The sequence below is a fragment of the Miscanthus floridulus genome, chromosome 12 (genome assembly GCF_019320115.1).
Source record: "Miscanthus floridulus cultivar M001 chromosome 12, ASM1932011v1, whole genome shotgun sequence".
NCBI classification, from domain to species: Eukaryota; Viridiplantae; Streptophyta; class Magnoliopsida; order Poales; family Poaceae; genus Miscanthus; species Miscanthus floridulus.
The window spans coordinates 45,039,299-45,055,352 of record NC_089591.1 but is presented as its reverse complement, the minus strand read 5'-3'; the positions used below and the strand labels follow the sequence as shown (position 1 = coordinate 45,055,352).

The 16,054-nt window shown below is 41.4% G+C and overlaps 1 protein-coding gene across 1 annotated transcript; it reads right to left on the bottom strand.

Moving 5' to 3' along the window:
- Window positions 1–2,053: 2,053 nt before the first annotated feature.
- LOC136497177 (nicotinate phosphoribosyltransferase 2-like) lies at window positions 2,054–10,680 on the bottom strand. Its single transcript, XM_066492964.1, has 15 exons — window positions 10,327–10,680; window positions 6,957–7,101; window positions 6,578–6,697; window positions 6,332–6,466; window positions 6,181–6,242; window positions 5,909–5,984; window positions 5,318–5,419; window positions 5,122–5,238; window positions 4,549–4,607; window positions 4,087–4,261; window positions 3,780–3,914; window positions 3,603–3,701; window positions 3,245–3,353; window positions 2,500–2,612; window positions 2,054–2,427 (listed from the first exon to the last, which is right to left on the bottom strand). Exons 1-15 carry the CDS (start codon window positions 10,512–10,514, stop codon window positions 2,350–2,352), a joined length of 1,713 nt encoding a protein of 570 aa, XP_066349061.1. The 5' UTR covers window positions 10,515–10,680; the 3' UTR covers window positions 2,054–2,349.
- Window positions 10,681–16,054: the final 5,374 nt, after the last annotated feature.

The following is a 16,054-nucleotide window of genomic DNA, read 5'->3' as shown; positions in this document are numbered from 1 at the left end:
AAGGTTAGAGACTCACCACAGAACTTTGGCCACGGTGAAACGGGATCACCGGTGATGCTGCCGGCCACGAGGAAGAAAGGCAAAGAACGGCGGTTCCCGGCGCAATCAAGCAACAAGGGCTAGAGGACTAGTTGCGCAAGGAATTAGCGAAGCTGTGGCAAGCTTAGCCGAGGCTGGTTTGCGCTGAGGAGGCGAGGCGAGCTCGACGGAGCTAAGGCGGCGGCGTCGGGAAAACAGAGAAGAGAAAGAAGAACGGCGACGTCGTTCCAGACTTATTCAGCGGGCGAAAAGCGGTGGGGAACGGTGCGCTTGACACGCCACGACGATGCGGACACGTCAAGGCCAGAGGTGGCGCCTGAGGGCGCGCGTAAAAGCCGGTGGAAGCTCACCGACGGCGAGAGTGTGCCTGCTTCCACTGTTCCAACTAATTACCGAATTGCCACTCGCTTTAATTCCCAAATTACTCCCAAATTTGTATAGCAACTCAAAAATCTCCAAAAATAAAAGTTGCTCAAAATTTAAAGTTCTACAACTTTGCTTTTATAACCACTCCTTAATTCGGTCTACATTTTGAAATGCAAATTTGAATTCAAATAGGGGACATTTAAAGAATTTCGCTTTTTCAAATTACTTCAAAATTTTCATAATAACTTTGAAAACTCCAAAAACAAACTTTGCATAACTTAACAAGCTCTACACTTTTGCTTTTAGGCTCAACCCCAAAATTTGCTTAGATTTTGAAATGAGTTTTCATGGTAGGATTTAAATACTGAAAATCAGGGTTTTTCTTGAAAATTCAAATCCAAACAAAATTTTGAACTTGATTCAAACAATACAATTTAACACATACCACATAAAGGTAAACTTGTTTTAGTGCATGCATATCAAAATTTTCACTAAAAGCCAAATGCTTTGCAATGCATATGATGACATGGCAGGTTTTAGTATTAAAACACCCGAGGTGTTACAGTAACACTCTCACATAACCTTGAAATATATGTAAAAGCTTAGTTCTCGATCAAAAGCTAGCTTTTCTTTCTTCTATTAAAAAAAAGAGAAAAAATACTTAGAGGTAGCTTAAAAATCAATTATTAGAGCTGCCCTGGATCACTCAACCAACACCATATCACCTCAAATTTGCGCCCACACGCCCTTGGCTGCCGCTGGCCACATCTACCCGCCTCTGGCTGCCAGCTGCGAGCAGTGTGTTCCTGTGTCCCAAATGCCCGCTAGAGGCTACTACTCGGTATTACTTTCTTCTTTACCCAATACATTTTTGAAACTATCGAAGACTATAATTGGTTACTGTTTTTTATACGTTCTTAGAGATTAATATTGACCTACATTAAGGGGCTTTTTGTAACTTGAGAATTTCATAGGAATCATGCAGAAATTTCACATGAGTCAGTTCAATTTCGCAAGAAAAATATAGAAATGGAAAAAAAAAATCTGTGTTCCAAACATGACTTTGGACTGGCGAATGAGAAATGGAGTGCCCAGATGTGTATCTGAGCCCAGAAACTGTAGGTAACACGAATTTGTCAGAAAATAGCGTTCTGATGCTTAACCATAGACCTATCTCTCACAGGTCTCTATCGTTGCAAGTTCTCCATTCATGAAACGTGTGCCCCTTCCATGGAAATTAGCAGACCAGTCACCCTTTTGGCAGGAATTGCGCATAAAAGAACAACCATGCATGCCACCACAACATCCAAAAGCAACTAACCGATCTGTTACATGTGCTGTCATAACGCAACGGTAGTTTAGAAAAATAACCAGCCAAAAAGTGCTGCTGTGTGTTAATGCCACGGCAGTTGGCGAGCGCATCACCAATTCCTGCTTGCTTACTCTAGTGAGTGCAACGTTTGGACTCATCCCACCCGACGGCAGTCCAGTCCTTGCGTAACACAACACCCGAGAACAGGAAACGGTGACAGCAGCAATTCAAGCCTGCTAGCGCGGCAACCAGCAGCTTTGCTCTGGTGCCTGGTCTGTTGGATCTAACACCTGCAAATGTGTACAGTACACTGCAGAGGACAAACACGGCAGGATCTAGTAACATTTTTGGCCATTAATCTTCCCATCGACTCCAAATGATGTATTCTGCTCCTTCCATGATGATGTGTATATAGTATCCCACCAATCAAGGGATGTATAAATTAGACGAGTTGATTAACCTGCCTCTATACCGGTAACTAGAGATGAAAATTCTGGGGAGCAAAATCCTACATTCCTACGGCATGGGCCATGGGCTCAACTGCTGATGTTGTGGAGAAGAGCTCTAATTCTTTTGCGATGAATCGCTGCTGTATCAAAGATGACCCAAAACTTCTTTTATGTGACCAACATCTACTGTAGTTCACCTACTGGCGCCTCGTTCAGCCATAGGCAGTGGATGAAATCGTACAGCTTTGCGCTCACGCTCACCTGCCCAGATTGAGGAGTTAGTGATACGAATCAAGATGAGGACAGACAAAGGCGAGATGCAAACAAGCAAACCTTGTACGGTGTTGGATTTAGCCGCCGGATGTGATCCGGACGCAGCTTTTCAAGCTGCTGCATGCAGCGGCTTCTGATCTTCTCCAAGGAGGGCAGCTCTGCTCTAGGTTTATCTGCAGGGAAACACAGGTACACATGTCACTAACACATAACAAGACAGAGGCCAGGGACATTTAGCATTCAGATTTTTCTTTTGTATACAGGGTTGATGAAGTCTTTTTTTCCTAAACGTGTCACCTTTGATGAAGAAAACTACAGGACGAAACATGAAAGGGCTGTGGCTAGGGATGAAAGTGGTGATACCAGTGGGTTAGCTAGCTAAGTTATTTTTATCTCACTTCCCTTGCTTCGAAATCTGGATTATAGTTCAACTACAGTGAGTTAGAATTCGACCCAGTGATCCAAAGGAAGCTAAACTTTGCATCCTCAGTTGTGGCTCTGGTGATTGTCAACGGTAGGATATGCACAGAACAGAGCACTGGAAATATGGGACACGTAAATTAATTAAGTCTATCAAACTATGTTCAGAAAGAAATTTAAGCCTGTCATGCTAGTCCTTTTTATTTTAAGATTCTTCTGCTTAAAAAATGTAGCGCAAAACGAGGATCGATAAATCCTTCTGATTTCTTAAGGCAATCTAATGCTGATGATGGTTACTCCCATTTTCAGTTACTACTTTCCAAAATCCAGCCATGGGTGTGTGACCACTAACAAAATTCTCGCTAAAGAGTTAAAAGGTCCATACCTGATGTCCCAGGCCAATAGCACTGTAGAAGCTCCTCAACATGCTGGGGTACAACATATGCTCTCTTTGATTCAATGAATGGATGGCGGCAGAGGATTCTTTCTCCTGCCTGCAATATTTTAGCAATATGAAATCCAGTTTAAACATTGGAGGTTACTGCAGATGATGTCAAAGACAAGATACCGAGCATGACAGCTGTGTTGCATAACAGATAGGAAGCATGTGATGAACTCAAGTACTAGCTCAGTTTATATTCCATTCTAAGATATGTTCTAAAATTCTGTACTGTGATACTTGGGAACCTTGTGCTAAATATAAAACTCAGATGTCAACAAAGATAACAGAGGTGCATTGTTACCTTAGGTGATGGTTCACTTTCACGAATCATGATATCTACCAGTGGGTAGCCTTCTTTCCCATACAGTCTAAAACATCGTTTTTTGCATGGAATGGAAACCTGAAACATATTATCACACCATCAACGAATATATATAAAATAAAGCAGATATTTCTAACACACAAATACTGGACATACTTTTGCCACGTCCTCAGAAAGCTTAATACGAGGTCTATTATTTATCTCAACTAGCTTAAAGACACAGCCAAGAGCAGCCTGGGAATAACACGTCACAAGGTAAGTTCCAATTCCAAAGGCATCAACCTCATGACCCTGCAAAATAAATGGAGATCTTAAATTATATCTGCTATTGGCAGGATGAATGATAAAGATAAATCTACAGAAGAACAAACAAACACGTCAGATAACATTGGAGCCACAGCTGACATAATACGAAAGGTAAAATAGTCCTTGACAAATTGTAAACACAAGATAAATTTATTACCTGTTTGTTGAGGGCATCAATTGTTTCCTCATTCAGGTCGTTGCTAGCAGTAATGACCATCTTTGCAAAACCAGGTACATTAAATTCCTTCTCTACTGCACGAAACACTTTTCGTGCTTCAATGGACAAATAGGCTAGATCACCAGAATCTAATCTAATACCAGATGCCTTGTACCTACAAAAGAATATATGATTAGGCAAAAAGCTTATGTTTAAAGATTGAGCACAAGATTGGGGAATTTCCTATCTCAGTTGTAACTTGTAAGCATGGTAGTTATAAACGTAAACCAACCTAAAGTATATGCTATTGGTGTGACCTTTTTTTAATAACTTTAGCTTCATTTGTGTTCTCATGAATTTTATTCTTTGAGTACACGATGAATTTCCATGTGAAGATAAGCTCGTATCTAATAGGGGTGGTCAAACACACAGGTAATGAGCGCCAAAGGACATTTGGCATACCCTAAGTTATGAAGTGCTAGAGCCACTGCACAGAAATTTGGAATACCACTTCGCATAACCTGAAAGGTAGAGAAGAGGGTGAGTATGGCTTATGGACGATAATATGAAACTCCATATAGCTCCTAGAATCGGCGCGTTGAGAGCGATCTGGTTACTGTTCACCAATCGTATGCAGCCACGTGGACTCGTGCGTAATATATACATGAATGAGTAAGGAATTGACTATGCCTTCTGAATAAATGCCAGGTAATGATAATAGTGAAAACACATTCTGTTCTGGAATTGTGCAATCACCAATCAGTCTACCCTCAGTCCGAAAAAATCCATACATGTCTATGCATAAAGTAACAAGTTTGGCAGTAAAAGAAAAGATCATGATTTCTTAATACCAGCACAGAAAGAGAGGAGCATTCAGAAAGACAAACAGAAAATTATAAGTCAGCAATGACAAATGGAGGTTTTCAGACCTACTCACAACCTCAAGTAAAGAGAGTTGACCCTACTCATTCAGACATGAATTGAAGTACAAACAACAAGAGAAAAGCTTGAAGCTCGAACAAACTAACAACTCACGTCATATGTGTCCACAAGAGCAAGGAAGTTGCTTGGAAAAGCCAATGCGTAGGATGCAAATGCAGCCAGCTCACTTTTATTTGTATCACCAAATACACCACCTAATGAATCAGCTGCCTGAAATCAACCAAAAAAGTAAGTAACATAAGCATACCATGATAATTAAAACCAGCGTAACCAGTTTCTAGAATCATGCCTGAATCTTTTGAAGCCACTCTTGCACTAAACTAACAAAATCCTGGCAAACTCTTGAGCCATCTTTGCTCCTGAGGGCCTTGTCTAGTATCTCATCAAGGCTCTGAAAGGGTGGTAAGTATATTACTAAATCATGAAACAAGCAAATTGTGATAACTGGCACAAAGAAAAATACTCTCAAAATAGATATCTAAGCATGAACATCCAAGGGACAGCCTATTAATGCAATGATACGCAGCTCTCCTGCGCGTTCGAGGAAAAAATTGCAAGGGACAGTCCCAACTGTTGTGCACACTGCACAGAAATGATATGAAAAGGAGGAATGATAAATTTATAATCCATAGATTCCACATCAGACTAAAAGAACATAACAAGAAAAAACTAGCATGGTTGAAAAGAGAAGAAATGAAACACATTACCCAGAATCCTGTAGCACTGTAACAACAGTGGGGCTAGCAACTAATGCTGTGAAGAACAAAGGTTTTGTTTGACCAATGAAACTACAGTATGCAGACATAATGCTCTCATGACGAAAGTAACTGCATTTGTGTAAACTTTCATTCATTCATAGCAGGAAGGATACTTTACTGACCATATATGAGCTAATAAAAGCATGAGAATGTGTTCCACGAAGTGGTATGCCAAACAAATTTCCAGCCAAAACATTACTGCAAAAAAAAAAAGATTGAACAAAAGGTAAACACATTTAACAATTTTGGGGGCAAAATATTTTTTATGGTGAGGGATAAGAAGGCAACTATGCAAGGATAACTGAAAGTATACTTCTTCAAGCATTATTATAAAGAGCAAGGATCATAAATATGCTGGATTTTAGTTATAAACTATAAATGCAAAATAATCCACCTGGTTGCGTCAAAACCTCCCATAAAACAATATTTTGAGGCACTTATTGCTCCATCAGGTCCCTGCAGTAATAAATCCACAGCAATATTTAACATAGAAATACTAATGTTTTACAATGACAGTTGAAAAGGGATGGATAATTGAATATCACCTGTGCTCGTCTTAAACCAAATTCTAACAGAACCTTTGACTTTCCAGCAACATGACGATGACGCGCAGCATTAGTAGTTACCAAAGAGGCATAATTGATAAGATTTATAAATGGAGTCTCAAGAAGTTGAACCACCTAATGGTGTAATAACAAATGGTAAGTTATCAGAGGCATTTCAAAATTCTGATCAATGCTCATATGGCAAACATGTATTAGCGCAACAACTGGTGAGGGCTTCGTACTTACAGCAACTGGACCTTCAACTCTCATTAAGGGCACTTTTGGAAAAACTACTGATCCCTCAGGAATGGAGTACACCTCTACATCCGAGCAGTCAACTTCCCTGAGATAATCGAAGAACGCACCCTAGGAATTGTAGTTTACATTAGAAAATGAACATTTAGCAGGAAAACAACCAAATAAGGAGTGTTTATAAAAGTTAGGTGAAAAACGAAAGATCCAAGGCACAGCACGTGCATTTAAAACTACTCCCGCTTCCTCCATTTGAAGTAGCCAATTCTTTCTAGTTCATGCTAATTGATCCAAGGCGCAGCACGTGCATACCCTGCCTATCTCAGAATCATGGGAAGAAAGAGAGACTACTCATGTATGGATGAGATGATACCTCACACATTGGCATGACTGATTGCAGGAAACAAATGTCATGTTCTGTGAACTTAAAATTCGCAATAAATTTGATGCACTCCTCAAGGCCAGCAAAAACAGTGAACTCCCCACCAAATGGATTTTTCCTAAAGTACAGGTCAAACCTGTGAAAGGAAAAGGATTCAAATAAGAATTAAGTTGACAAAGCTGTTAGCTGTAATACATTATTGCCATCCATAGATTTGTATTCACTGAAACTAAATCAGAAGGCTTGAAACTAGATTCACTGAAAGGTTCATGGAGGACTAGCACTTGCATGAGGAAGCAGACAAAGTGTTTTCTTGATCGTATTAAGACTAAAACGCAACAAGATGGGCTGCACCGGATGGACATTCAAGTTGCTACTAAGTAGTCAGTTCCCAACTTCCCATGAAATGCCAAAGACTATTTCGTGAGTTCCAAGGATTAGAGATTCTTGTATCTTTTTCCACCAGTTGTCTGGATTCATTATAGATGGATGATTCTTAAAATTTGCTGGGAGATTGAAGTTCAATGACCATAAGCTCCAAGTCAAGCCTGAGTACCCACTACCCAGCACATTAATTCAAAGACATATCAAACTCCAAAGGAAGACATCAGAAATTCTCAAATCCAGCATTATCCTTTTGCCACCACCCATTCAATTAGCTGTAATATGATGGTGACAACATGCACCCAAGGCCTGGTAATTGCAGTGACCAGCTTATATCATTATTGTTTTCATCTCCATGAACAAATAGCTTCTAGTTATGCAGGTAAGAAGAGTTTGCCATTCAACCTTGAATGGAAAAACAATACAGAAGAAACAACATGCAAGGAACAATTTCTTGTAAAGGAACACATGGTATAAATGCATACAGTAGTATTCATATAAGATAATGGCGGATGAATGATAACAAAAAGGAGAATAATGGAAAGAAATACTTTCCCAACCTGGCTTGATTGAATTATACCATGGCCTACCATTAACTTGCCACAATTCCACTTGCATTAAATTTTCCCTAAAATTGTGACAAAAATTATTTTAAGATTGGACACACTTTATTTGGAGACACGTGGAGGCATCTCTGGTGCGATCTAGGGAGCTGCTGTGGTAAAATAAAAACATTGCTTTTTCAGAAGCCGACAAATATCTTAATACTGTGGACAAACAACGTTTTAATATAATGCACACAAGCAAGGTCTATCCCATATGAAACTTAAGGGTATGGAGGCACATATGACCATTGATAAAGGCAAAGCAATTGGTTCGAAATGCCCTAGTTAAGAACTATAACTACGTTCCAAGACATAGAGAAGATCACTTCACACAAAGTTCCTTGTTTCGCTCAACATCCATCAATAAGTTTTGCACTGTCATGCTGTATACTAGCAATATATAAAACAGCCTAGTGTAGTTTCAAGGTACCTTCCCAGAATATTCCTTGAATGCCACAATTATAGCTATTTTCCCTGTAAAAACACTCCCCTGTTCCTGAGCTAGCGTCAACACACATATGATGATATCACCTTGTTTCTTCTCTAAAGAAAAGGAGTTTCCCGCTACTTTTTTTTTCCCAATCAGTGAGTTTTCCGCTACTAAAATATGCAACTGTTTTAAGTCAAAGTCACTTTCTTGCATAAAAAAAAACTGGTGATGCAGTGGTGAAAGCTGTCTCACTGAGTCACCAGGTCGCGGGTTCGAAGCAGCCTCTCCGCAGATTTTGCGGGGGGAAGGCTTGCCTCGGTTTTTCCCTTCCCCAGACTCCACTCATGTGGGAGCCTCCGGCACTGGGTCTGCCCTTTTTTTGACCTATGGGGGGAAAGCCACCCCCCAGGCACCGTACCCCTGTGAGAACAGGGCCGTTCCTTAGACCTGTGCTTGGCGTGGGACAGACGAGGGGATTTTTTTAACCCCAGCCCGAAATTCGCTCCCACGGGGAGTCGAACCCAGGACCTGAGGAGTGCCGCTGGGACGCTCTAACCAGTTGGACTAGAGGCCCTTTGGCCACTTTCTTGCATACGTTTGTGATTGTACATATTTCAAACCTTGGATGACCAAAGCAATTTTTAAATATAAAATCCGAAGATAATTGATTGTCTTATTTGTTTACTCAAGCAGTAAATGTCATTCATCTGTTTGTCTTCATTCAAATGTCCACGTAACCTCTGAATTACATCAGCAAATTTTAAATATAAAATCCGAAGATAATTGATTGACATATTTGTTTACTCAAGCAGTAAATGTCATTCATCTGTTTGTCTTCATTCAAATGTCCACATTACATCAGCAAATTTTAAATATAAAATCCGAAGATAATTGATTGACTTATTTGTTTACTCAATCAGTAAATGTCATTCATCTGTTTGTCTTCATTCAAATGTCCACGTACCCTCTGAATTACATCACGATTTAAAAATACTACTCATGTGTCATGTCATGTGCAAATTGTGAAAACTATCCAAGGCATAAAATTAGAAAAGTAGGAGAAAAGTTTTGGCTCCTAAACCCAACTTAGGATAAACTAACACCAATTGCAGAATATACCTCTAACAAGAGCACGATAATCCCAAATGAATGCATCGTCCACTCCAAACAAATAAAAACAGATAAATACCAACATCGACAAGGAGCAATTAAAATTGCACAATGGAAAGGGCTTAGCGGAGAAATACAAAGTTGAGCAATGAAAATGAAAGCCCGGTTTGAACACAGAACAGCACATATCAAAATACTAAAGGTGACATCCTACTTGCTCATATTTTACATAGGCAACATTGTATTAGCAAAAAGTAATGCATATTGGCATACAGCAAATGCACTAACACAGAAACATAAAAGACGAATAGTAGATGTCGAGACGAAGAGATGCTTGAAATATCACTTGCTGCAACAAGAGAAAAAATTAACTACACACGAAAAGGGTTCCCAAAGGCAGAGCAAAACCAGAGCACTGAGTCGAAAATAAATAAAATGCTCTGAACAATCAATGATCCACGATGTAAAGAACACTGCCGTAACCCACAACGGTGAGTAAGTAATAAGAGGGGGGAAAATCAGCAATATCAAACAACCGATCCTACGAGAACAAACGCTCCCAGCACATCAATCAGAACCGAAAACGAGAGCACCGCATTAGCAACAGAACAGCAACAAGGGAATTGCAGCAGGGAGGGGCCGAGCTCCAATACATGGCCCTGAAAGCCACATCCCTCATAACCTAACCCGGCACGGATTAAACCATCCCGCTCACCAACCTCACGCTAGATCACGACCTCCCGATCCAATCCAATCCAACCGGCACCGCTGAACAAGTAAGACACGGCCGGGCACAGCAACGAAGCGGGGCAGGGGAGGAGAGGGCGCTCACACGGCTCGGTCGGCGTGCTTCCCGGCCTTCCAGTACGCGTAGGCCATGGAGAACTGGTACTGATCGGTGAGCAGCGCCGTCGCCATGGGGTTGGTGGGCGCGCCCACGGGCGCCGCCACCCCGGCGAGGGAGCCGTTGCCGTTGGCGTGGGCTTGGGCGCTCGCGGGCGGCGCCGACGTCGCTGCCATCCTGGCCTCCCCCTCCCGGGCGAGCTTCGGGGAGAGTGGAAGGTGGCTCCGCCTAGGGTTCGCTGGTTGGCTGGAGGGGGCGGGAGAGGCTGTGGCGGGAGGGGACCGGAAGGAGGCGGGAGGAAGACAAATGGAGACCGGAAGGAGGCGGAGGCGGAGAAGGCAGGGGCCGGAATGGAATTTGGGAGCTTGGCCGGGAGCCGAGCGGTATTTATATGTTGGAATAAGATTGCAGACTTGTAGGCTTGCACCAGGGGAAAGAGAAAATTACACCGATACCCCTGCAGGTTGTTAGTCGTCCGAATTTTTTACTATTTAGCCCTTTTTCGAAAGTTTCTCTCAAATAGAGCCCTAGCGGAAAGAATTCCAGAAATGGACCCTTGGCTCGGCGCCAGAGTGACTGGTGCCGAGCTCGGCGCCACGGTCACTGGCGCCGAGGTCCTGGGCACGGGAAAATGGTCTGCCAGGGGCTCGGCGCCATAGTGAACGGCGCCGAGCTCGGCGCCATAGTGAACGGCGCCGAGATACCTGCATTTAACCCAGCCTGCACTTCTTCCCTGAGCGTTCTTCCTCTTATTTCTTTATTTTTCTCAGGTTTTTTTCTCGCCACTTCACCCTACCTCACAATCACCGGCAATTTAGAATTTTGGCTAAGTCCCTAAATTTACCGTGAGATGGATATATAAATTTACCGTGAGATAGATATATAAAATTTTAGCTAAGTCCATAAATTTACCATAAGATGGGCAACTTAAAATTGTCTTTAAATTTACCATGAGATGGACACGCTGAAATTTGTGGGACAGACATATGCAAAAATGGCTAAGTCTGAATTTTTGCTATGACTTGGAGACTAGAATTTTACCATGACTTGGACATCGACAAATTTAAAATTTTACCATAATTTGAATATTGAGAAATGTGACTAACTCTAGAGTTTTACACTGACTTGATATTTGAGCACTTAAAACAATATATAAATACTTAGGATAAAAAATGATCTAGGGTTCATGTTGATGAACGAGCCTAAAAATGTTTCTAAGTGTTGGATCAATAGTTAACACCCTTTTTCATGATGCAGTTTTGACCACAGTAAAACTATAGTTTCTTTTCTAGATATAAAGTTTGACTTTTAATAGAAGTTGTAGTTTGAGTTGAGTACAACAAACTTTGTTTTTGGACCTAAACCTAAATCAGTTTGCGATATTTTATCTTTCAAATTTGTATAGCAACTCAATTTAATACCTTACTACGAGTTTGAGTACTCTCTGAGGATATGACAACAAAACAAGTCTCGTCAAGTTTGGACTTAGCCACGATAAAAAATCAGACCATCTCGTGGTAAATATACATATGTCCATCTCATGGTAAAATCACAGATTTAGACAGATTATAACATATCCAAGTCACAATAAAATTCAATATGGCATTGCCATGGTAAAAATTCAAATTACATATTCATGGTAATTCTAGTCTCTAAGTCATAGCAAAAATTCAGACTTAGCAATTTTTGCATATGTCTGTCCCACGGTAAAAATCAAATTTGACAATGTCTAAGTCATGGTAAAAATCCAGGCTTAGCAAATTTCAGCATGTCCATCTCATGGTAAATTTAAAGACTTAGCCAAAATTTTATATATCCATCTCACGGTAAAATTAGGGTGTTTGATGTGCTTGCTAACCATCGGCCTCACCAAACGTAGGCCTCCAAAGGGCAAGGTCAACCCTTCTGTTCTGCTCGCGCATCAATCGACCCAATCGACCATTCTGTTCTGCTTGCTAACCATACGTTTGGTAAATTTAGGAACTTAGCCAAAATTTTATATATCCATCTCACGGTAAATTTAGGGACTTAGCCAAAATTTTAAGTTGCCGGTGATTGTGAGGTAGGGTGAAGTGGCGAGAAAAAACCCAAGACGGAGGAGAAATAAGAGGAAGAGCGCTCGAAGAAGAAGTACAGGCTGGGTTAAATGCAGGTGTCTCGGCGCCATTCACTATGGCGCCGAGCTCGGCGCCAGTCACTCTGGCGCCGAGCCCCTGGCAAGCCATTTTCCCGTGCCCAGGACCTCGGCGCCAGTGACCGTGGCGCCGAGCCAAGGGTCCATTTTTGGAATTCTTTCCGCCAGGGGTCTATTTGAGAGAAACTTTCGAAAAAAGGACCAAATAGTAAAAAATTCGGGTTAGTCGTCAACTCGTCACTACAGTATAGGTGTTTGAATGTCAAAAAAAAAAGGTACATCATGAATTGATGTTTGATCTTGACATTCGTTCATTTGGCGTATGGCTCTTCCATGCTTTGCTGCTCCGAGTCCTGACCAAATTGTGGTTCTTTTCTTTTTAGTTTGCTATTTGATGTACCTATTCTATCATTTCTCCGTGTCATATTTAATCATGGTATCTCATGTGGTGCTAGCAGATTATCTTCGTCGTTAACATTATCATTTGGAAGTTGCATGGCATAGCATAGGTCTAGCAATGATCCTAAGGTGTAACAAATAGCAAAGTAAAGAAAGCGCGCAATAAACATCTCGACGTAGTTGAGTGCATGTTTTTTCCCCTTGCGACAATGCATGCATATTGGCCAATTAACGGCTAGAAAGAAACTATTCGACGACAAAATGCACACATAACTTTATTCACTTGGATAACGTCATTAATTGTAGACAGCGACGTTATCAATTTTCCTCACTAGGAATTCCGTAGCAAAAAGTACGTATGTGGTACGCTCCAATACGTCACCGTTTTAGTGGGCCAACTAATAGCTTTCACAATTTCTCATCGCCATTCCAGTTTATCAAAGGTCTCATGTTCTAGAGTTCCACGGATAAAAACCCTTATCCATCAGCTAACAGCTGTGTCAACTTCGAACCAAACAAACCCGTGTTTTGAAAATGGATTTTGGGAAACGCCGAGGACCGGATCCGAAATTCAGGAAACCTCCCCTCTGCTGATTTCCGTTTCCGTCCTGGCCTTTTTGGACCGGCCCTTGTTTAGTTGGACCCCAAAATCCAAAAAGTTGTTGTACTACCTGTCACATCGAATGTTTGCGGTCCATGCATGGAGCATTAAATGTAGACGAAAAGAAAAACTAATTGCACAGTTTGGTGGGAAATTGCGAGACGAACGTTTTAAGCCTAATTAGTCAATGTTTGGACACTATTTGCCAAATAAAAACGAAGGTGCTACAATAGCCCCAAAATCCAAATTTCGCGAACTAAACAAGGACCAATATGGCCATCACTTTTCCGCTTTTTTCCCCTTGACAATCGTACAAACACGTACTTACCCATGCACACGGGTATTTGGGTCCCCAAGCACGTGGGTCCCACCGTCAGAGAGCGTTTTTTTGTGCCCAAGACACGAGTCCACGGAGCAGAGATGCCAGGTGGCGCGCGGTTGGTGGAGGCGGCTTCGCTTTGGCCTGGCCTTTTGGGTCCGCGGAGATGCACGCGACGCGACGCACCTCTCCTTCTGGTGGCGGTCTGCAGGAACCTTCCTGGATCGCGCCGCCGTGTTGCTGCTGGGATCTCCTGCGGCCGCGGCCGCCGCGCTGACCCCGACTTGCTCTGCGTGCTAGCGTTCCACTAACTGTCAAAAAAAAAAAAATCTTTGCGATCGACAATACGTGCCCGGTCGCCGCCAGTGGGGTTCGAAGTTGTTCGAGCCCTAGATAGACGCTGGTCATGCATGGACTTCTTTGCGTTTTCTTCTTCTTTTCTTCTCCGTTTTTTCCTCAATCAACGTTAGGAGTTGAGTGTTGCGCACGCATGATAGCTGGAACAAGAAAGTGTAGGCTCATGTTATGGTACAGTACATATGTGATGTTCTTGTGAATACATCTATATATGTGGTTTCAAATACTTAACGCGTTCGAAATATCCGGTTCAGATTTTATAGAAACATGCTGAAATTTGGCTTACGCTGATGCTTATGCCGAAATGTTGTGAGAAGAAAACACTGTCTCATGACTGAAAAGTAGTGCTGAATAAGCTCGAACGAACAGGGCAATACCACTATACATAGATCATAGATGTGCCCGTGAAGGGCATTAAGTTAGTGGCGAAGCTAATCCTCGTCTCATGGTATAGTCATTAGATTAGTAGGGGTTAAATTGTTGAAGCTAATCCTTTTTTTTATCCTCTCACAAAAACAGGGAAAGGCCAAGACTTCGTTCTCAGTTGCCTTACTAGTGGAGCGCTTGACTGTGTGTTATATTGCGTGTTGAGGAGGCATTTCAATATGCTATCGTTTAGCTACTTGATGAATGATGACATGGAACACTATGGTATGGGATAGAACTTGTGTAGTGGGATCTTGCTTTCTAAGAGATATAAATTTGTTGGTCTAGAGTTTTTGGATCACCTAGAGATTATTTTATCTAAATACTACTCCCCTATGTTTTGATTTAAGTTTGTCCTAAGTCAAATGTTATATCTTTTTGGCCATCAATCTTTTTCTTAAAATGTATAGCTTAACAACATAAGATTTATATTTATATTATAGATTTACTATGTGAAATATTTCATAATATATAATTCACATGTTGTGAAACTACATATATTTTTTTAAAAAAATATTATCAGAACTAGAAATATTTAACTTAGAACAAATCTAATATAACATGTAAAAAAGAACGAGCAAGAGAGTATAATATAAAGGTGATCTAAATGGACCCTTAAATAAAGTGGACGTCCAGTGAGATACTTATATCTTGCATCAGGATATCTATAGAAGCAGAAATGCAATCTACTGGCAATATACACGACGAGACCGGTTCTTAGAATTTAGTTGTCCGTGTGATTTTTCACATCCCGTGATTCTAGCGGATGTCTCGATCAGGCATATTTATCCGTGTAAACTAATGCACCATCAACAACCCTAGTCACAGTCACCAGCTAGCAGCCACCCTCCAGACCATGTGTCACGGTCAAGAGCAGCCCCAAAATCAAAATCGCACCACAAAAATACATGTACAGTAGTTTTCACGGTCTTCCCACCATCCTTCCTACCTCCTCCAGGTCTCCACAAGGAAAATTGGTAAGACCAGACCCTGCATCGCAAATATAAATTACTCGAAGGAACAACTCGAAAGAGGGGCCAACTTTTCCCCCCATATATAAGGCCAGGAGTTTCTGATGGGCCTCCAGATAAACGCATGTCTGCCACGGCACATTTCTAGTGTCTGGCCTTTGGCTTTGGTTATATACAGTACTAGTGCTCTGTTTGTACTTGTACACACGTCATGACTGGATGGGCATTGTGTTGGCAAAAGAGGTGACGGCAAAACAATCTCACATGGACCGCCAAACAAATGCGGCTCCATATATCTCGAGATTTCTATTATTTATTTATTTTATTTGGTAGCAAACATATATGTTACAACAGAACTCAATATATATGAACCAGGTTCTATATCGTTGCGACATGCGAATTGTTCTAAAGCATAGGTTATAAGATTCGATCGCATATTACGAGATGGTCGCGAGCCAATACGTCTTGAAATCGGACTCGATATCGATCATCACTAGACGCGAATTATT